Raw genomic sequence first — 22,665 nt, forward strand, 5'->3', positions numbered from 1 at the left:
TTGTCAAATGTGCTTTGATATAAAAGGTGCTATATGCATAATCATAACGAAGGAACATTGAAAAAACATGGCAATATCAATAATGAAATGACTGTAATTTACCTTCAACAAGTGCATTCATGTACAGAAGTATTTATATATACCCACACACACACATTAGAGTTTAGCATCAACATAAATAAATGAGACCTTTAGCCTTCTTATTTTGCTAGCCATACACATGCCAGTCACTTTTTCATAACATTTTTCTAAACTATAGGGATTTTTGTAGCTGTCTACCTTTAATATAGCTTCTTTTTAAGTAGGGCTGCTGTAGGGCATCACAGTTCTGTTTACAAAACCTCATGCTCCACCAGCTAGAGAAACAAAAAAGGGCATTCTTATGTGCCCATTCAAAACATCTGAGGCAGAATATTTTAAATCCTAGTTCAAAATACCGTCTTTCTCTAAAAGAAACACAGCTGACATAAGCAAATATAGTCAGTTTTAATGGACTTTTTCCATTAGGGCAGTAGGGTTTGCCCTGTGGAAGGTGCCTGTGGTTCTAACAAAACCCACTGATTGGAGATTATGCAGATATTCATGGATCTGTCCGAGGCAAGCTTCTCCATATGGAGTTTCTTTCCCTAAATCCAGGCAGTTAGTGGCTGGATTATGCCTTGAAGCATGAGTGTCTATATTTTCCTTTCTAATGTAACTATGGATTCTCTTATTATTCATATAAATGTCTAATTCTTTATTGAATCCTGTTAAACTCTTCTCCTTAATAGTTTGAGGAAATGCTTTCCACAGATTAGGTTATGCACTGGTGGGTAAAGAAGTATTTCAGTAAGTTACATTTGAAGAATTTTATTTTTTTTTAATAACACAGATATTTATAGTAAAAAAGTAAGTGATAATGATTCCATCCATTAAAGGCAAGCATCCATTTTATAAGCCTATTAAAAGTGCTTGGAAATTCAAATACTATGTTGATGAGGGTCATATAAGTACCTGCACAGAGACAGATACAATATTTAATATATAATTCCCGGAAAAAAACTACTTTAAAAAAAGAGTTAAAATTGAGACTTTATGTCAGTAATTTAGGGTAAAATATATTATAAGAATGTTGTAATTATCCCAAAACCAAGCATTGCAAATACAGGAAATTCAGAGTTAAAGTTAAACTTAAAGGAAATCTAAACAAGCTTAAAGCATGGAATTGTGCAGTTAGGACATTCAAACAATCTTAACCCTACCCTGTTGTGACACCACTCAATAGCTATAATTGACTATAATTAAGGCATTTTAATATTTGTGGTTACTGATTAAACTGATTTTTAAAGACATATTACAGTTTCTTTTTATTTTTCCTTCTGCTTTCACTGCAGAGCAAAGTTAAAGTTGCTTGGAAGCACTAATTGCATGTTTCCATACCCTTAGCATACATGAATTTCTTTTCAATTTAATCTTAATGTGAATTTTCTTGGTTTATAACACTTTGTTTTGAGATAGTCACAATAGCTTTGTAATGTATTCTACCCTACAATACTAATATGTATTATCAATCTTCACTCCATTTTAATATAATTTTTGTCAGGAAATGTCCTTGTTTTTTTAATTAAAAAATTAATACAAAAACAAAAAACTGAAAGAGACTATTACCATGTGGTATTTCTAATAATCTGAAGATACAAAGTAAAAATCTTAAATCTATTTTTTAATTTTAACTTTTCTGGACAGATTTACTGGTGTGCTCTGGCTACTTTATATCATTCTAGAGCACCACAAAACAGCCAGACTGTGTTTTCTGCTGCCTGGTTTTTACAGAGCAGTACAAAACAGACAGGGTGTACACCACACTTCTCACTCCGCCCCTTGTCCTCCAAATTTCCACTGCTTCTTGCACTTCCCTATATCCTGCTACACATATACCCCGAAATCCCCCTCCTACCTCTGCTCTCTGTTAGGTAAAAACGTTCAGTAGGTTACATTTGAAAAGAAATATTTAGGATGCAGTCTCATTTTTGCTGTTATTGTTTTAAACTGAAAGTTCATCCTTCAGCAGAGGTTTGTAAATACAATCTCTTTCAAAGAAATAAAAAAGTACTCTTTCAAAAGGCCCACCACCTCTCATTTTTCTAATGGGACTGGGGGTACAGACTTCCCTCACAGAAAATGTGGCCCCATTTGCTGCCAGGAACAGAAGAACACTAAGGAGCAGGTGAATGGACAAAATGGTCATATTTGCTAAAAGCGGGTCATAGCCTTAGTCCCATTGAGAAAAACAGGAAATAGCCGCTATTTTGAAAAAGGGCAGTTCTTTATAGAAGTCTCTGTGATAGAATTATTATTTTTCCCTGCTGTAGCAGTAATTTTCAGTAATGAGAAAAAATGGGACTAAATGTCCATTAATCAGAAAAAAACTCACAATGCTTTCAATATAGCCTAGGCTCAAGATTTCAGCGAGTTTAATTATAGGGGAAGTTTGAACAATTTGTGTTATTCTGTTATAAAGATCATTAAAGACAAAATAAAGTGTGATGCCAGGTGTTACATTTGAGGAGAATATGCTTATTTTTCATACAAAGAGGTTGAATTTACTTTAAGGGCAATATTTATCTCACCTTAGCTATGGTGCTGCAACTGGAGCTTCCATAATATGTTGTTATGGTATGTAGTTCAAAATCCAACAATAAGCTTTCCACTGACACTGTTCTTTGTGTATAGGATATTTACACTTTGCATGGAACAATCTCTTCTTTAAAACCTAAGCAACTCATAGTGTTCATTTAGAATTTTACAACTGAAATTTGCTGTGAGAACCTTGGCTGTGCACCCTATACTATCAATTATATCTATTTCCAAGAAATAACCTATTGACTTAGGAGCTCAATTTGACTTTCATTATCACAATCAGTAAAATGTGTCAGTAGGCTAAGGAAAGCAAAATAATGGGAAAAATCTGTGGATACAATATAATCAAGGAGATTTCTGGAATCAAGATGTCGCTGGGGGCATGATTTAAAAGCAGTTTAAATCCGTAGTGATACCAATCTCTACATAAATACCCCCCCAAACGATGCTGAACAAAGTGTCTACAAATAAATCACTTCAACAATTACCTTATCTTCATCTGAAAATGGGTACATTGCCTACTGTACCTTTTGTTTGTCTGTAATTTTGCCATGGTCTGCAATTCATCACCTATTTCAGATCTGAAGCAGATTGTGAGGACTTTGGTAAACTGACTAAAACAAGTCCAGGTTGATGGCTTAAGAAAAAGTTAATGCTTTTTGAGTTGCTTTAAATGTAATGACAAAAATGTGCAATATTATTTATAAAAGTTTGCATTATTTATTCTTTTACTTGCAGCCTGTATGTTATGACTTTTTTAAAACTGCTGGTGACTTACCTAACAGACAAAGTTTGAACAATACTGTATCAATTTTCTAAAGATAACTTAGCTAATAAAATAATTGATAGCAATCTATAATCCATTTTCCAAGCAAAACAAATGTATAAATTTATGAAGAAAAGAATAATCTTAACAATTTTATAATAGAGTACTTTTTATATATGTAATATTATGCAGAAGCAGCATCAGAAGACCTGCAATGTATGACAGAAGGACAAACAATAATATCTCAGGCTCCTCCGTCAGCCAAATCTGGCTGGGTTTTCACCAGGAAAGCAAAAGGCATTGTTTTGGCCCAGGGTAACACCTTGCCAAATTTCAGGTCCCTGCACCAAAGCATAAAAGTACTAGAGCTTCTCAACAAAACAGTTATAAGAATTTTTACATTGGTAAAACAATGTATTATTCCATAATGTCTTTGTCAGAAATAGCTGTTTAAACTTTCAAAAATATCTTCAGCCTCAGGGAGAACTTGCATAGAAAATTTCAGCCCAAATGGGGTAAAGTTTGGCAAGCTTACAAGCAACTGAAAGCAGGGCCTTGTAATAAAAAATGTTAGGAAATCTGAATTACAGATATTGCTGCCAGCTCTGCAGATATGCCTTTACTACACACATTTGCACTCTGGACCAAATTCTACTCTCATTTACACCATTGTAAATCTGGAGTAACTTCATTGACTTAACACATTTACTCAGAATTTATGCCAATTAAATTGAAAGCAGAAATTGGTTTTCTCAATATGTTTTAAGTACAGTTAAGCTTTTTGGGATAGGTATTGTCATTTATAATATGATTGGTCTGTGCCTAGCACAGTGGGGACCTATTCAGTTGTGGCCTTTAGGCACAACTTCAATATATGTGTTAATAATAATAATAGGTGTTACAGAAATGTAAGCTATTATATTCTTCTTAGTGTGTGGTGAACTGAACCTCGTATTTGGAAAGAATTTGTGCTTTATGGCTTTTTGCTATCAGGAACTACTAATTTACAGGATACTTTGAAGTTCCAATTTAAAGATAAGCTTCTTTACAGTTTAGTGGAATGAATAATTTTACATTTGTAAAAAATATACATGCTCCCATGACTGCTACTAAAATCCAATGATGGAGTAAGTGTCTGATGACTGGACATGATATTTTGTAGAGAAGAGAATGATTGTAATCTCTGGCAAATGGACGCTAACAGTGTTTTAGAGCATTTTTCCTTCTTCACTGTGGTCTCATGGGTTTAAAGATATAAATAGAGGTAAATTGCTTCTTGTCATTGGCTAGGGTGGATGCTTCCAAAATAAACCTAGACTGCTGATTAAGAATAAGAATCCTATCATTTTCTATTACTCCTTTTTTGGTAGAATGTGAAGGTCTCCATATTTTTATTAGCTAACTGTAAATTCTATTTTTATGACCCCAACAATGAAATTATTTAACATGATTTACCAATACTTCCAAACTCAGCACACATTGAATGAAGTCATCAGCAAGGATTAATAAACTATGACAGCTCCCCAAAAGTTTTCATTCTCTTTATTTAAACATCAGATTGTAAGTCAAAATGTAGTGTAATCTTTTTGCAACTAGCCCAGCTGACATGGCAGGAGTTAGAACTGAGGAGAGATGACAGTGGTCATTGTTAGCCTAAATCCAGTCTGGAGCAGTAAATTTTAGACACTGATCTACAAATGTAGCTTTGACAAATACACTAATTCCCAGAGAGTTATCAGAATGGTTTTATACAATTATTCTTGTCAGTTTGAACAAACCTGTGTAAAGTGCATTGTATATTACCTTGCAAATGGATGTATGAAACTCAAGTTATTTCAGGTCTGTTTCTCTCTGTATTCAGTAAATTGATTTATTTTAAAATATTTCTATTTCCACTTTCTGCTTATGGTTCTGAATGGACTACACATTTTCAGCCATAAAATTTTCCATGGAAAAAAATTAACAGAGCTCTTTACTAACCACACAAAATGTTAGATTTTTTATTAAAAATATCCATGTGCAGACACACACACACACACAGCCTTTGTAGATCTGAGATAGAAAAGAATAAATCTCTGTGTATCCCCATTGAAACAATTACTTTCTGCAGATATCACCGTTAACACTTATCATCTGAAAGTTTATCAGCTCTTATGGAAAAGTCCTTTAAAACTGAGTAGTTATGAAAACAACAGGGTTTTACAGAAATAACTCTAAAAGCCAAAACAGCTGTCAGTGGTAAATGGGGGACCATAAAGAAGCCTTTTACTATGACAGCTTTTTTCTACATGCCTGAGTGATTTGGCTTATTGCTGGAAGAATGAAGTTTTTTTTTATCTTCAAACAAAATAAAAACTTTCAGTCTCCAGATATATGTCATGGCTCATTCATGAAAACATGGTGAGCCCAGAGTTAAAATAATCCATTATGGAAGAGTACTATATAATTTAATAAAGATTAAATCAATTGGGGTTTTATGGAAATTTATTTGTAAACCTATAGAATTTGATACAGGATAACACCCTTTCTACATATTTTTCAAGCCAACCTATAAAATTCTAGAACAAGGATAAAATTCTTATTAAATTATAGATACTGGTGTAAAAAAAAGGTATTTTCTATCAAATTATTTAGGACTTTTCCACTAGGGAGGAGTTCATTATGCAAATACATTCTGAATTAGTGCATGTCATCTAAGCATCAAAGAGTAAGCACTTTCAGTTTTTCATTTTTGCAGTGTTTATACTTCTTCTAAAACAATAAATCATTTGAACTCACCCCTTTCTCAATGCTCCCTGTCTGGCAAAGAGTACCCTCAGCTGCTGGAATGCTGTTAGTAACACAGCGGTTACTTTTGCTGAGGCACCAGAGCTCTCTACACACTTCCTAGGAAAGAAGGCAGAAGCAAGTTGATCAGAATAACAATCTAAAATTATTTCCAGTCCTCCTACAAAAGTGTGTTTGCGCACACACACATGGTTTGTTTTGAATAGAGATAATAAGAATGGGTAGAATTTTTATATATGTATTTTAAAAGAGTTTGGAAACTATTTTGGAGCAATTTCAAAGCCACTATACTTTGCCTAGAATATTCTGCCAACAAAATCTGGCAGTATCAACAGTAGATTACAAAAATGTGTCTTCCATGTTTCCATGGAAGTGATGTTCTGTCATAAGCAGAACCTGCTGCTTAATGCTAATACTGTATTTGATGTCTTTTTAAAAGAAGTCCTACTGTCTGCTGATGTATCCCCATTAGCTTACCTATCCACCCCAAATATCCACTTGTAGAATGATAACTTTACTTCTGAAATATAAAAAAGCAATATTGTATTTTATTCCCATTATTTTAAACCATGCAGGTTCTGAGCTCAGGCTACTGTTAACTAAAATGATGTATGTAAATTTTGTAATAATTGAATAATATACTAAATTAAAGATTTCTTTTAGACTTCCCAAATTTATAAATGAGATTTTCATAGATGATTTGTATCATCATGCCCCAAACTATTGATGGTATCAAATAAATCAATATAGTTTTTCTTCTAAAATACTTTATCTTTGACTTTTGCACTTGAAATTCTATGCATTTTAATTAGCCCAGATTTGTGGACCATCTGGGTACACTGCAAAAGCCATCCATTTATATAGCTTCTGAGAAAGGTTGAAGGCTTGGGGTTTTGGGGCTTTGGGGCCTGACCCAAACACCTCTGAAGTCTTTAGGAGTCTTTCTTTTCACTTCAATGGCTTTTGGATCATGTTCTTTATGTGTAGTGGAATGGGGCATATTTTGCTTTTGTATTTATTGATTTGTATAGTAATTTTTGTGTTACACTGGGAGGTGATATCTTTATGTGGATGGGAATCTAATTATTGTCGGGGTGTCTAGACTTTATTTATAGGTGGGGCTTTTTATTGTTAAACCCAAAGAAATAAAAATTTTAAATTTAAAATGCAAAGATAAATAATCAGAGAGATGTTTTTAATGATCCAATGCAATTTTTATTTCTATTATAACTCTTTTAATGGTGGTTTAACATAATATCCTAATAGTATTTTATATGCAGACAAACACATATACAAAGAATTAAAGGAAAAGGCAATGCCAATAAGTCAAAGATATCGGTCAGCTCTCCCCTCAAAATTCACTGTTTCGCTGAAGAAATGACTATCAGGCCTCATTATGTTCCCTCTTTTAGAAAAGTTTAGATTTAAAATAAGTCAAAATTTCCATTCTGAAGCACTTTTATCTTACCTTTCACATTTTATAATGATATTTTTACAAATACAGTGTACTTTTATAATTCTCTCTCTCTTCCACATCTAGATTAAGGCTGCATCTTATATGCACCTGGCTTGTAAAAACTATTAAACTTTGCTGCAAGATTCAGTTTTCTTCCATTATTCTACATACTGAAATATTACTGTACATATTTATTTATTGGTAGCTATAGTAATGATCCTGTACTATACGCTTCCACTGAATATTAGTAACTTAGAATCCAATCTTGCAGGCCACCCTGTATGCAAAACTTCCACTGAAGTAATTAAAATTAGTGAGAGATGTGCACAGAGAATGTTTGCAGGATTGGGCCCCTGGTGTTCTTAGCTTCAATGTTGGTACAAATATGGAATATTAAAGGAACGATTTTCTAAAATACATTGCAATAGAATGGACCTAGCTGGCTGGGGAATAAGTACTGAGGGTATCAGGGCTTTGTTACTTTCTAGAGCTTCTGTCCCATTTTTAACTATATGGTCTGCACCCTGAGTGCACCCAGTTTAATTTTAAAACAGTTGAAAGTTCAATTTTCTGTTGACCTTTAGAGCTCTATTGAAGTTGATGCGATTACTCAGAAAATCTGATTATTTCAGTGACTCCTTTTAGGAAAGATGTTGCCATGTGCAAAAGCAATCCAGGATTTTTTATGATGACTGATGGGGAAACTGCCTTCATTTTCAAATTTAGGATTTTCCCCCCACTGAAGTATTGAAAACACTTATTTGGATAATCTCATATTGAGAAAGACTCCTGCCTTTGCAGCACCTGGACTGCTCATGTGGCAACAGTCTCATATATAAAGAAACACATTGTCAGATGCTTATATTGCTTAAAAGATCATGAAGCGGAGGGAAAGCAAAGAAGACAAGCCAAAAAAGTAACACCTTGAAAAATCTATTTCATGGATTTATTAATTTTACTTTGATTAAACTCTGTTTCAAAATTAATATCAAACCATAAACATATGCCTTTAACCAGGACTCCTGACTCCAATCCATTTTAGAAAGGATTCCAAATGGAACATCTGAAATTTTTTTGTTTCAGCTTTCAGATAAGGTATGGGGATCTCATGTCCCATTTCATTATCTTTTGGCTCATGTGCCAAAACATGTGGCTTAGACATCTTTTTATATTGATGCAAATGTCAAAGAGATCTCACCTCATTTGTGATCATCCTGCACGTAACCTCACTACTTATGTTCGCACCTAAGCAACTTTAATGTTTAAATTAATAGTTGGGCTCAGGTTGCAAAGTCTGGATCAGGATTTTAAACAGCCCAAAGTTTTTGTGGTTTTGGATACAGAGTTTTGATTCCATTCATAAAGACAGAAGCCATTTGCAAAAGTCAGATTTGGATCCTGGTTTGGATTTTAAACACCTTTAAATTCCAGGGTCATCTGAATGATTATCATAACTCTAGACTACCTAACAGCCTAGCTGCTAGTACGATGAATTTCAGCACAGCCTACAGTTTTCAAAGTTGAACTTTAATTTCAAATATCAATATCTATAGTTTCCCTCTGTTGAGACTGATATCTGGATTTTACTATTAAGGGACAAATGATCATTAGAACAAACATTTCATCCATCCAATGTCAGAGTAGCAGTATCAAAGTGAAGAGTTATTAAACGTTAAACATTTCTTGACAATTATGGGACAGATTCTCTGCTGCACCCGGGCTACTTTGTGGCATCTGAGCAGCACAAAGTTACTGTAGCACACAGATGAATCTTACCCTATAGTGTGTAACTACAAATAAATAACTTGGTAGGAAACGCAGAAGACCTGAGTTCCATTCACAGCTCAGCCACTGGGTGATCTTGTGCAAGTCCTTTCACTTCTGTTTCCCTATTTGTAAGGTGGGGATAATGATGCTTACCTCTTTTGTAAAGCACTTAGTGATCTACTAATGCAAAGTGCTGTATAAGAGCTAAGTAATATTATGAGCTTTCAGTCTTTACTCAGAATTAGCTTCAGTGGGAGTTTGCCTCAGTAAAAACTGCAGGATTGGTACATAAGGAATGACATAAAGAAATAAGTAAAACTATCAAGGGATTTTCCATACAAGTTTTTAAGCAGTACTCCCCATATAAATAATAAGGGAGTTCTACTTAAAAAATTATGATATCATATCACTCCACATGTATATAATATTTTTATTTGTGGAAAATCATGGAACGTACTAAGGCCTTACTGACCACAACAACACAATTTATCATTCTATGTAGAGAATTTAAAAAAATAAAAACATATTCTGTAGATTCTTTTACATATTATAACAAATATGAAAAAGTTTGTTTTCCCCTAATATGCTAATTTAAAAGAATAAAAGTTGAAATATAGATATCTGTAACATTACTCTATTGAATTAAATTGGAATTACACTAGGGATAAATTTGACTCAGTGTGTTCTTTATTTTCAACTAATTTTGGAAAAATTAGAAAGAAAGGCTTTAAAAGAATTATTATGATGCAAAAGCTTTCTGCCCTCCAGGGCAGCCCCAAAACTACCACTAACTTTAATCCTTGATTATGGATTTGAGACACTCTCCTTATTACCATTACCCTATCAGTAACATCTCTAAACAGCTGTTTCCAATAAGCCAGTCTGAAAACCATGGGAGAGCACTGCCCTGGAAAGGTCAGGACCAGAGCCACTATTAAAAAGGATACTGATGTTTTATCACACAAAACAAACAAACAAACAAAATCTACATAAGGTGACCTGATAGCCCCACTCCTTTTAGGACATCAAATGAGGATAGTATATCCTTTCCCTGACTTCAAACAGATCTTAATCCTGTTGTATAAAAAGGATCATGGTAAAAGAAGGAAACAATCTGAAAGCTAATCAGTGAGCTCAAAGTCAGTGACTGGATTTCTGGATGTAATACCTATTAATTTGTAAAGAAAACAATGGAAAGTGTTTTAAAAATCCAGGAAACATAAACTGAAGCTGAGGCCTTTCATAAGATTAAGACAAGATAGATGACAACCTGTAACGGTGTATCTTAGGACTCCATGACTTCAGTTTGGAATTCGGATGGTTGTATTTGCAGTAAATTAAACAAAGCTGAACCCATCTAGAGAAAAAAAACAGCAAATCAAATTATCTTCCTTTGCCTACATGCTATAAATGATGGAGCCTCTTTCTGTATGTCATGCAGAGTTACATACAGGCATTTTTAAATTATGTAACAGATAAGCATCCTACATATTAATATTAATAATGATAAAATGATCATAACAATACAGCACAATGAAAACTCAATAATATGAGAAAGATCAACTTGCTGTGCTGTTTCCAAAATCTAGACTCAAATGAAAGCCTCAACTAAAATTCATGAAAGAATTTGGCTTTTTTCAAACCCAAAATATTCAGAAAAATAAGATGGGAAACACACTGACTAGAAACATGAATTAATGATAAAATTGAGATTTGATTTTCTTTAATAAAATTTTAAAATCTTAAAAATTGGAACTTTACATTCTTTCAGAATGTATTGATCCATAATATGCTGCACCCTTTGATGAGCATTTGTTAAAATAGAGCATTAAAATAATTTTCCTGAATTCTGACATAATTGAGTTCTACAAAAATTTCTGCCTGGTTTATTTCCACCCTCACAACAAAAAATATTATTCATAACATGTTAAGAATTATGAGGGTGATTACGAATCATGGGTGAACCTCAGACAGTTCAGAGGTTTTGCTCAGTTCAGATAAGCACCCAAAAGTTAATATTTTTAATGCTCCATTTCCATAAATGCTCATTAAGCAGTGCAGCATGTTATGAATCAAAACATGCTGAAGGAATGTGAAGTGTCATTCTTAAACTTAGACGATCTGTACATATTATGTTACCATCTTATTTGACTAAGTATTGGGTGCTTATCTGAACTTTTCCAAAACTACAGCGGTTCCACTTAGTAAGTCAGCCTGAAACAAACACCTTTTCTTTCAGACCCACACAGCTTTTCCTATCTCTGTCCCAACCACCTTCCAGCCTCTGAACTGTCATTTACGGCTCCTAATCCATCTTGTAATTTACCATCCTTCTGTGACCCCCATTTGGTCACTGGCTCTCCTTCCTCCATTTAAAATTGAACTAATGGGCCTACATGCCTCAGTGGTATGCCTACATTTAATTTTTGTGTGCTCTGGTGTTCATCTTTAAAGGTAGGGAGAGATGAACACAGGAGTGCTTTGGTGGGGAAAGTGGGAGTTGAGTCAGGATGGTGGTTGATGTTGCCTTTGTGGGAGTCTGTAAGGCAAAGGATGGAAAAGGATGAAAAACTCACGAAGTATTAGAAAGAGCCAAGTCTATGGTCCTCCTTAACAGAACCCATGCTAATCTTAAAAAAGATGCAAGTACTGTTCAAGAACAAAGCAGTAGTTCAAACTGATTTTTACTTAGGGGAATGACCATGAAAGTACTTCTGAGGCAAAACTCTGACAGACTTCAATAATTTTGAATTAGAAAGACCTGCATGATTGGACCCTTAGTGATAACAGATTTTGCACTTGATCGCCAAGATACTCTCACCTTAAAGAATAATAGACATTAGAGAGCCTATAATGATAAAGCATAATGTTAAAAGCTCAGATCCTCTCTCAGCCTACAAAAAGTTTTAGCACACATTTATAAACTAGATACAAAAAGGTATAAATCAGTGCCTAATTGAACTATTTAGGCTCTTCTGACAAACACAAACATTAAAATACAATGTGACTTCGGTGTGATATGAATCAAGTGGAAAAAGAAGGTCACAGTACAGTGAGTTAGGAGGGATTAGATAGGAATTTATGAAAACATAATTCACACTATATCTCATAATATATGAGGGAACGAAGAAAAGGTGGAAACTGTCAGTTATTCAGGTGAAGACCCCCAGTTGATTTTTCTTTTTTCTTTTTGGAAAAGCATCTCTCAGACTCTGCTCTCACTTCCTCACATTTATTTCCATCATCACAAAGGCCCGAAGTTAGGCTAACAGCATATCTCATCAACATCACTTAGCTGGAGTAGGTTCTTGTGTACAACAAGGAACACTTCATTCACCGCAAGTGGTAGGTCATGCTACTTCTGCAGCATTGATTATTTCTATATATATAAAACATGCATTAGTATGTCAAAATACAAGTGTAACAATACATTACTTTTATGCCCTCTGAATATTTAAAACTAGAGCACCTCACTACAATGTCTACTATAACTTCAATCCTTTTGCAGTTTTATTTTCCACTGAAAGAAGTACTGTAGAACCGGAAATAATTGCTGCCCATTCATTCTTCTCCATTATTTTTTTCTGGATTTGAAAAGTATGAAAATTAATTGGCCATTTTCTTTTCAGTTAAGATATTCTGACAGTGTATGCTGAGACCAGCTGCAAGAGGCTTTAAGCTCTGTTCCTAAAATTCAGACAAGCCACATATAGTCCTTAACTTTCCCTGGCACTGTAATCTACTCAAGGAAGTATAAACCTGGGTGGTAGAAGGCAGAGATTTGGGTCCTCAGGGAGGCTGCAGCAGTGAAGGTATGAATATCAGTGCCACTTGATTGATGCATTAAAGTTTCCAGTAATTATCCATTGATGGCAATCAGGTTCATGGGCACTCCCACTGCCTCATAACAGGCTTCCCAAGAACAGCAGAGGCACAGCTAGTCCAGCCACTGCTGGGAAATCTATTTGGTAGGAAACATGAGTGTTCTCCAGTGCCAATGTGATGTGTGTGTGCCCATCTTAGGTAGGCTGTTAAAAGTAGAGGAGCACTCCCTGGTGTGAGAATGTGTGCTGAGGCTGCCCATTTTGAGACAATGTGAGTGCTTCCTATTGCAGATTGCATGACTTGAACTTCATTTGCACTCAGATTAAGGTTGCCAGGTGTCCAGTTTTCGACCGGAATGTCCGGTCGAAAAGGGACCCTGGTGGCTCTGGTCAGCAGCCATTAAAAGTCTGCTTGATGGGGTTGGCAGGCTCTCTACCTGGCTCTGCATGGCTCCAGGAAGCAGTGACATGTCCCTCTGGCTCCTAGGTGAAGGGACATCCAGGGGCACTCTGTGTGCTGTCCCCACCCTGTGCACCAGCTCTACAGCTCTTATTGGCTGCGAACTTGGGGCGGCGCCTGTAGGTGGAGGTGGCGCACACCACTGCCTGTCCGCACCTCTGCCTAGGAGTCGAGGGACATACCGGCCGCTTCTGGGGAGCCCCCCGAGGTAAGCATCTCCAGAAGCCCACTCTCCATACCCCCTCCTGCACCCCAACCCCCTGCCCCAGCTCTGAACCCCCTCCTGCACCCAAACACCCTCCCGGAGCCTGCACCCCAATCCCCTGCCCTAGGCTGGAGCCCCCTTCTGCACCCTGAACCCCTCATTTCTGGCCCCAGCCTGGAACCCACACCCCCAGCCCAGAGCCCATACCCCCTCCCAAACCCCAACTCCCTGACTCATCCTGGAGCCCCCTGCCACACTCTAAACCCCTTGGCTTCCCCCAAGCCCAGAGCCCCCTCCTGCACCCCAAAACCCTCATCCCTGGCCCCACCCCAGAGCCCACACCCCAACTCCCTGCCCCATCCCAGAGCCCCCTCCCACACTCTGAACCTTCATTTCTGGCCCCACCCTGGAGACTGCACCCCCCAGCCAGAGACCTCACCCACTCCTGCACCCCAAACCCCTGCCTCAGCCTGGTGAAAAAGAGTGAGTGAATGAGGGAGGGGGAGAGCGAGTGACAGAGGAGGGGGAATGGAGAGAGCAGGGGGTGGGGCCTCTGAGAAGGGGCAGGAGGCAGGGCAAGGGTGTTTGGTTTTGTGCGATTAGAAAGTTGGCAATCCTAACTCAGATAGCACAAACAAAATGCAAATAAGAACTCTGACATTTGAGTTTACTGGTATCGTAGCTGACAATTTGACTGGAGAGCTTGATTACACACATCAGACCATGACCAACAAGAGAAATATCAGTCCCTGCTAAAGTACGTTACTTGATGTATTCTATTCTTAGATGTGCACAGATGGCTCCCCCAGTAGAAGCAGGCATTGGCACATGAAACAAAGTTTGGCCCCTTATGTATCTGTATTCCATTAAATGTACAGCAGCAAAGGAGGCAATTAGTGTACTAAAGAATGGCTAAGCACTATCCATAAGTCCACATTAGCAGTCAACATCTTCACAGATAATAAAATGCTCCACAACAAAGTCAACCATATGCATAAAGTGTTAACCTCTATAAAAATGTCTGAGGTTTTAGCCATTGCCCTAAGAGTCTGTGGCCCAGTACTATGACTTGATGCAAACCAGTAATAAAGCTATGCATTACTTTAAACCACAAAAACCATAGTTAAAGTCATGTATATTTCAAGTATTATTTAAACAAATAAAACAAGAAAATTCGAAGACAAAGCTGAGATTCCTTCCTGAATTAACCCAGAGCCAGACTTTGACCAGTCATTGTGCAGGTGCTCAAGGTTCTGGGGAGACAAGGCAAGGAGCCTTCCCCTCTTTCTTGTCCTTATGCAGAGGCCAGTGACAAATGTTCCCGTTGCATTTGCTCAAAGACAAAGAGACCTTGCACCACCAGTGGCACTAATACTCAAAGAGAATGGGGAAGTCTGGGGCCATGGTCGGCTATCACAGAGAGGAATACACACTACATCAACTTAAAAGGTGTAGCAGTATCCATGTTCCACATGAATGCCAGGGAACTACAGTGCCAAAATACCCCAGAAAACTCCTCTGCACTGCACTTAATAAGGGACAGTGCCTTTAAGGCATGTACTGACATGAGGAAGAGCTGTACACATGTATCTTATGGCAGAATTTGGCCCAATGAAAGTCATGAGGCTAAAATTCCAGACAACTCTGAAAATGTAATCTACACGGAAAATTCACATTTTACATACATTGGGGCAAGTCTTCCTCTCAGTTTACATAGGTATAAATTTAGAGTAACTCCACTGGGATCTCATATTTGCCTTTGGTAATTCCCTGGTACCCTGTGGATGTGTCTTCATTATAGATCAGCATGAGAGGAGCTCCAAAGGGCTTCTTGAGTGTAAGGGCCTCAGGAGGTAGGCAACATCACGTGTCATTGTCCTCTTATGATTCCAAGATTATCCTAGCAGATATCTAAGAAGGAATTAATATTCCTCAAAGTAGCATTATCTCCCTGCGTGGGGTTTTCAAAAGTGCTCTCGAACTAACTCTATGAAGTTTTGCCACTGGCTTCAATGGGAGAAGTGTTAGACCAATATTGAATATTTTTGGAGAAAAAAAAAACTCTAGGTGCAGCTACTACAAGACAACCAGAGGGAGACCCAGCTAATGGCAGCCAGGCTCCTCCTGAAACCGTGTTGTCAGTAGGAAGAAGGACAACTGAGGAGAGAGGATATTTTGTTTAGTAGTAGTAGTAATCATAAGCGTGTAATCACCACCACTACTAGCCAGAGACCTCATCACAGTCAAGGCCCCCTTGTATTACATTTCATACAAACACATAGATAGATAGTGACACTGAAGCACCCACAATCTGAGGTAAATACTTGTGCATGTACTTAAATTAAGCGTGAGTCATAAATGGGACTCCTCAGGTGTTTAAAGTTAAGAATGTGCATAAGTGTTTGCAGGATTAGGAACCACTTTGAGACCAGAAGTAACAAGTAAATGTAATAAGCACATAGAGAGAATGGGGAGGGAAACAGTGATAGAAATCACTTATAAAGGCTAACTATGAATACAACTAGATGGTTTTCAGTCAATTTTTTTTTCTAAATAATAAGGAAGGTATAAGCCTAGAATTTTCAAAGGCACAAAGGAAAGTTAGATGCCCAACACTGATCAAAAATCAGTGGGAGTTGGGCCCTTAATTCCCTTAAGCCCCTTTGAAAATCCCAGCCTAAATATATAAAATAGAACTGCTACTCAGCCTCCTGGGTCATCAGTAATCTCTCCAGAGTCCAGGGAGATTACTGATTAACCCAGGAAGCTGAATAGCACATACTGCCTCCTCAGCTGCTCCGGGACCTGCATGGGGCATAATAAAGCAAAACTTCCCCCGCCAAACTCCGCAACCAGGCATCCGGTGGCAGAGGCAGCCTCCCTGGCCTATTATACCCGCTGCCCATGAGGACAAGCCTCAGAAAATTGCAGAAAAATAATAATGGACCTTATTATTTGTGGTAAAAAGTTCCATTATTACTTTTCCATGATTTTCCGTTGTCAGCTACCCGCTGAGAGCTGAGAGCGGCGGCTCCCACTGTCGGCCACCTGGGACTGAGAGTGGGGGCTCCTGCTTTCAGCCCCAGAGTGGCCAGGGTTCACACTGTCAGCACAGCACATAGCAGGGGCTCCCGCTATCAAAATTACAGTGGAAGTCTTATATTGTGGGATCTGCAATTTCTGCAATATCACAAATTAAGTAGGGCCTTAAATAAATCTAAATAGTCCCTAATGGCTGTCTACCTAGATATGACAGGGAAGTTTTTAAGGGGAATCTTGAAGTTTTCTTCTCTTTCTGACTCATTTCTGACTGTGAGCATCTTTACTGGAGGATGAGATCTGGGCTGTAGTACTATCTGAGATTTTGACTGCTGAGGAGGTCACAATCCCAAGTGGGACAGGTACATTTAATTAACAATAAACAAATTCTGCTTTCATTTATGCAGATCTATTGAAGACATTTTTTTTAGCTTTTAAGACAATGGAATTTGTATAGGTGTAAATGATAGCAGAATCTTTCCCACAGGCTTTAATATTGCAGTGTCTGTCAATACATGTCCAGGATAGATTACACCTATAAATAACTTCCTACTTAATTTGCAATATTGCGGAAATTGCAGATCCCGCAATATTAGTCTTCCACCACAAATTTGACAGTGGGAGGCCTGGGTGGCTGACAGTGGGAGCCCCTGCTCTCAGCCCCAGGCAGACAACAGTGGAAAATTGCAAAAAAAAAGTAATAATAGATCTTATTACTGCAAATAATAAGGTCCATTACTTTTCTGTGATTTTCCATGGCTTGTCCACAATTCAGCAGTTTTTGGACAGTCATTCCACAATTTAAGTAGGGCCTTACCTACAAAGCATAAAATTTTCCCATTGCAACTTGGGAAATTTTGAAGTTTTTCAAAAAACCTAAAGTTTCCTGCCCTGGAACACCCAAAAGACCAGTGGTTGGAGCACTGACCTCACTTATGGGAGATCCAGGTTCAAGTCCTTGCTCTACCTGATTTGGGCCAGGGACTTGAACATCAGCACCCTATCTACTAGGGTGTTGGCTTCTCCAGGGTATGTCTCCCACAAGCTCTTCTATTGGAACTGCTCCACTGAGAATAAATAGTTAAATAGTCATTGGAGCAGGGATTTGAACGTCAATCTCAAACATCCTAAGTGAGTGCCCTAACCATTGGCTATAGAGTCAGTGTGTCTCGCTCTCTATGATCCCATGAATATTTAATTATTTATACACAGTGGAACAGTTCCAACAGGAGACAGTGAGAGAGACTGACTCAGTAGCTCAGTGGTTAGGGCTCTGTCTTGGGATGCAGGAAAATAGCAGAGCAGGGACACAAGCCTGAGTCTCCCATAACCTAACTAAGTGCCTGAACCACTAAGCTATAGAGTCACTCTCACTGGACCAATTAATTAATTATATGAAGTGGAACAGCTACAACAGGACAACTTGAAAAAGACCCACCCTACAATAGCTTGGTGAACAGGACACTCACCTGAAGACTGAAGTTTTAGCCCTAGGTCTGTCACATCCCCAGTGAGCAACGTAACCTGTGGACTATTCTGGGGTGCGGGAATCTCTCTCTCATTTTGACCAGAAATTCCATCCTGGTTCTGAGAAACATTTCCTGATGAAAGCTTTGTCAAGACTGGTACATTCTTGTGAAAAGTTTTGGTTTCGACATACTGGTATTTTCTAATGAAAAACCATTTCACTACAAAATTCCCAAGCAGTTCTGTTTGAGAGGTTGACAGTCTCTCTTCCCATACCATACAGCCATAGCTGAGATCAGTGGAGTCAGTCAAGCTAGAGAAAGGGATCTGCTGTTAGAGCTCTGTAAAGTTTTCTTTACTTCAGAATTCATTCCTTTCTTGGCCACCAAGGTCCAAATTTGTTAACCTAATGGACACACTATAATGCCCGTCTTTTCCCACAAGCATTTTGACAGGGAGAGGACTGACTGTTGGAAGGATTATATTATGTCTACTGTGAATGAGCTTTTATTTTATTATGTCTACTAGTGCATATTTGTATATTATTTTATTGAACTGAGATGACCAAGCTATTACAATGATTTACTGTGAAAATTAAATTAAGCAGGGCACCCGAAGCATTGTTTATGTGCTTGTTTGTAAATGAAAATATATAAATAAATATTCAGCCTAGCTCTTCCTAGTATTTAGATCCAGAATTCAGTCCTGCAAACCCTTGCTCATGTGAGTAGCCCTTTTTCACGTGAATACTCCCAAACTGTTATCAAACTCCCAGAGAAGACATTCCTCTTTCCTCAAAGTCATCACTTGAAATGTGTATCATTTACATGATAATAATTGCATTTTCAGATACATTATGGTTATTCTGGATAATGTTTTAAATGTACATTATTTCCCAGATAGGATGTACTAGGACTTTCAAAACAATCTGTTGTATAAATATATACAATTCTGAATCCTGTATTTAGATCCTCTTAAAAAATGATTTATTTTCCTTGAGACACTTTTTTAGAATTGTTGCTTGACTCACTGATGTGGTACATTACATCACATCTGTTCACAGCATTGGTGATGTCACACTAAGATTACTGGTTTGTTTTAAATAGTGTCTTAATTCTTCTAGGTTTTCAGCCTGTTTCGTAGCTACACAGGAGTCTTTCTTAACATAATACACAAAGAAAAAAATTAAGAAAAGAAAGCAGGAATCATAAACCCAAGATTACATAAATCTTCCTTATGTCTATTTCTTTTCATATTTAAGGGAAAGATATTGGTTTAAGAACAGAATACTACCATACAGTATGATAATCAACAACAATGCTAATATAGGTTAGCAAAGAGACTATGAAAAAGTTAATATACATGTGCATTGGCCAGTTTTTGCACAAAATTAACTTTCCAGTTTGATTTAAAATGCAGTATACTTCAAAAGGGCATGGTCCCGAAAATGGTTTAAATGCCTGAAAATTTTCTTATTCTGAAAGTAGAGAGAGAGTGTGATGGGAATTTGAGAGAAGAAAAAAGGAGAGTGTGCCCTAGATGTACTGAGAGAAAACATGGCCCTGAAACCAGAAGGGGTAAGGAGTAAGAACTTAAAGAGAAACAATAAAGGCCAAAATTGCTTTGGTGGGGGATCAAGAATGGGAGACCCCCCAGCAAGATAAAATTATTAAATCCATTGCCCTATATGATCAGCCTAAAACCCATCCCAAGAATGATACTGATTTATCACCCAAAGGTTATTAAAAACAAACTCCCTCTGTATTTTAGCTCTATTAGAAGTGATTACTGCAAGTGCAATGATTACACTGTTTATTTGAATGATCTAAATATTTTAATTTTCTTTCATATATTATAAATGATTCATTTAAAACAGTACTATTGTAAACTACAAAATGAACTTTTTTAGCTTTATTCAGATTTAATCTTCACCTGCTGAATCTATTTGATGACTATCATTGATGAAAGCATCATTGTAACAGATGTAATCTTGGGCTGCAAGATTTTCTTTAAAACAATATTTTAAAATACATTGCATAAACTGTTTAAAATAGTAGTGTGCAAATAGCTATTGCTATCCCTACTGGAAATTCAATTGAAATTTGGTAGGGGAGAATAAATCTTTCACTCTGCCATTCTTATCAGCAGCTATTTTAGTATCCTTTTTGGCTATTTAGTTTCTCATTACTCTGTGTTCCTGCCCATTTATCTTTTTTTAGTAGGAGATTTGAGCAGTGTGTGAAACAACCTCAATGCCAGCAAATATGAATTGAAACAGATAGACATGGCCAAAAAAAAAAAAAAAAAAACAAGTAGAAAATGACCGCAGAATGTAGCTTTAAATTAAAAAATGAAAGCCAGCACCACAAACTTCATATTTCAAGATTTGATACATTGTGGGCCTGATTCTGCTCCCCTGGAAGTCAATGGGAGTTTTTAAACTGACTTCAAAGGAAGCAGGACTGAGCCTAATGAGCCTAATTCGGCCTGCCTTACTTAAAGGACACTTATCCAACTCATTAATACCCACAGAGACAAGCTTTTGAGCTTACACAGAGCTCTTCTTCAGGTCAGGTTCTGTGTAAGCTCGAAAGCTTGTCTTTCTCACCAACAGAAGTTGGTCCAATAAAAGATAAAACCTCACCCACCTTGTCTCTCTAATATCCTGGGACTGACACAGCTACCACAACACTGCATACATTCATTATTACCCAAACATTTGGGAACACAGTATACACAAATGACTCAAGCAAAAGATGCAGCATAAGGATTAAAACCTCTTGCTCTTTATTTACACAGGCGGTATTGCATGGATTACTATAGGAAAACTGTAACTCAGTATTGCATCTAACTAAATTTTTTGTCATGAAGGAATATATACAAATGACTAAGCAGAACACTCAGCATAAGGATTAAGACTTCTTACCCCATATTTACATTGGCGGGATGTTGCTCCATACTGGAAGCGACACTGTTCATCAGCATCATACACCTGACCTGGGGCCACAGCAGGATAAAGAAAGTCACGCTTGGGAGGCTCATTATCAAGGCAAGTACCACGGCCTGAACTGTTCAACATAAAGGACCAAAGGAATTAGGAACTCTATTGACTGTTAATCACAGTTATGATATCATGTATTTAGTTCTTAGTTTTAACAGCATTGGGTGTGTGAAACAGATAAGGTTGCAAATAAACAAACAGTGAAATGGTACACCCATGGTGAAAAATTATAATTAGGAGGGAATTAAGAGATCAGAATAATTTCTCATGAGTTAATATTAATTAACAAAAATACTCATTTTAGACAATTAAATGGATTTAATGTTATCTTTAAAAAATTTTAAATAATTTCTGAGCCACACAAGACTGATTTTCATTTCTGTTCTAAGCCTATTTGTTCTCTTTGGAAACATAACCACCTCTAGTTGTAGAATTAAAAACAAAAAATGAAACCAATAAAAGAAATGTTGTGTAACCCTTCAGGACTAGGCACTAATCCTACAAACAGTGAAGCACTTGTGCAACCTTATGCATGTGAGAACTCCTCTGTCTTTTGTGGGAATATTCAATATACATTAAAAAGTTAAGTTGCCCCAGTTACATCACTATAGGGTGTGAAAAATCCACATTCCTGAGCAACATAGTTAAATTGACCTAACTCCAGTGTAGACAGCGATGTCAACAGAAGAATTCCTCCATCAACCTAGCTACCACTTCTTAGGGATATGGATTACCTATCCAACAGGAGAACTCCTCCCATCGGCATAGATAGTGTCTACACTGAAGTGCTACAGCTGTGCTGCTGTATCAGTTCAAGTATAGAAAAGCCCCAAGTGTATAAAGATATGCTTAAGTGTTTGCAAGATTGGGTCCTTAATCTATATTCTTCCATCTGGGCAAAGAAATAGATACTGTGATAAAAATTGCCTATGATCTTTAAATATGCCAATAAAAGGTGGGGTGAATGACGAAATACCTGGAGCCAAAGGTCTCTGTTCTAATGCATTAGTAGTGTTTAGTCTGACAAATTTCACATTTCAGCAAGGGTCATCATTCTTGAAAAAGTTAATGTTTTCTTCTTTATAATCATTGTTGGGTTTTTTCAAAGTATGCCCATGTTCAAAAATAATATTTTAATGAAGTGGAACAAATAACATAGAGAAAGCCATAAGTCAGACAGAGTTCCTTTGTTAGAAAGCTTTATATTTTGCTAAATATGATTGTTCAGTTAGTGTGCATAAAATAGGAAATCTGCTTTTTACTTTAATTTCACA

At 37.1% G+C, this 22,665-nt stretch overlaps 1 protein-coding gene across 1 annotated transcript in view; it reads right to left on the reverse strand.

Moving 5' to 3' along the window:
• Positions 1-22,665, reverse strand: part of ADAMTS6 (ADAM metallopeptidase with thrombospondin type 1 motif 6) — a 324,386-nt gene that overhangs the window by 130,943 nt on the left and 170,778 nt on the right. Inside the window, exons 11-12 of the mRNA XM_077816928.1 lie at positions 21,317-21,458; positions 6,164-6,271 (exon numbers count right to left, since the gene is read on the reverse strand). Of these exons, the coding sequence (XP_077673054.1) occupies positions 6,164-6,271; positions 21,317-21,458 (250 nt within the window). The remainder of the gene's footprint in view (positions 1-6,163; positions 6,272-21,316; positions 21,459-22,665) is intronic.

Source organism: Eretmochelys imbricata, chromosome 5, assembly GCF_965152235.1.
Source record: "Eretmochelys imbricata isolate rEreImb1 chromosome 5, rEreImb1.hap1, whole genome shotgun sequence".
NCBI classification, from domain to species: Eukaryota; Metazoa; Chordata; order Testudines; family Cheloniidae; genus Eretmochelys; species Eretmochelys imbricata.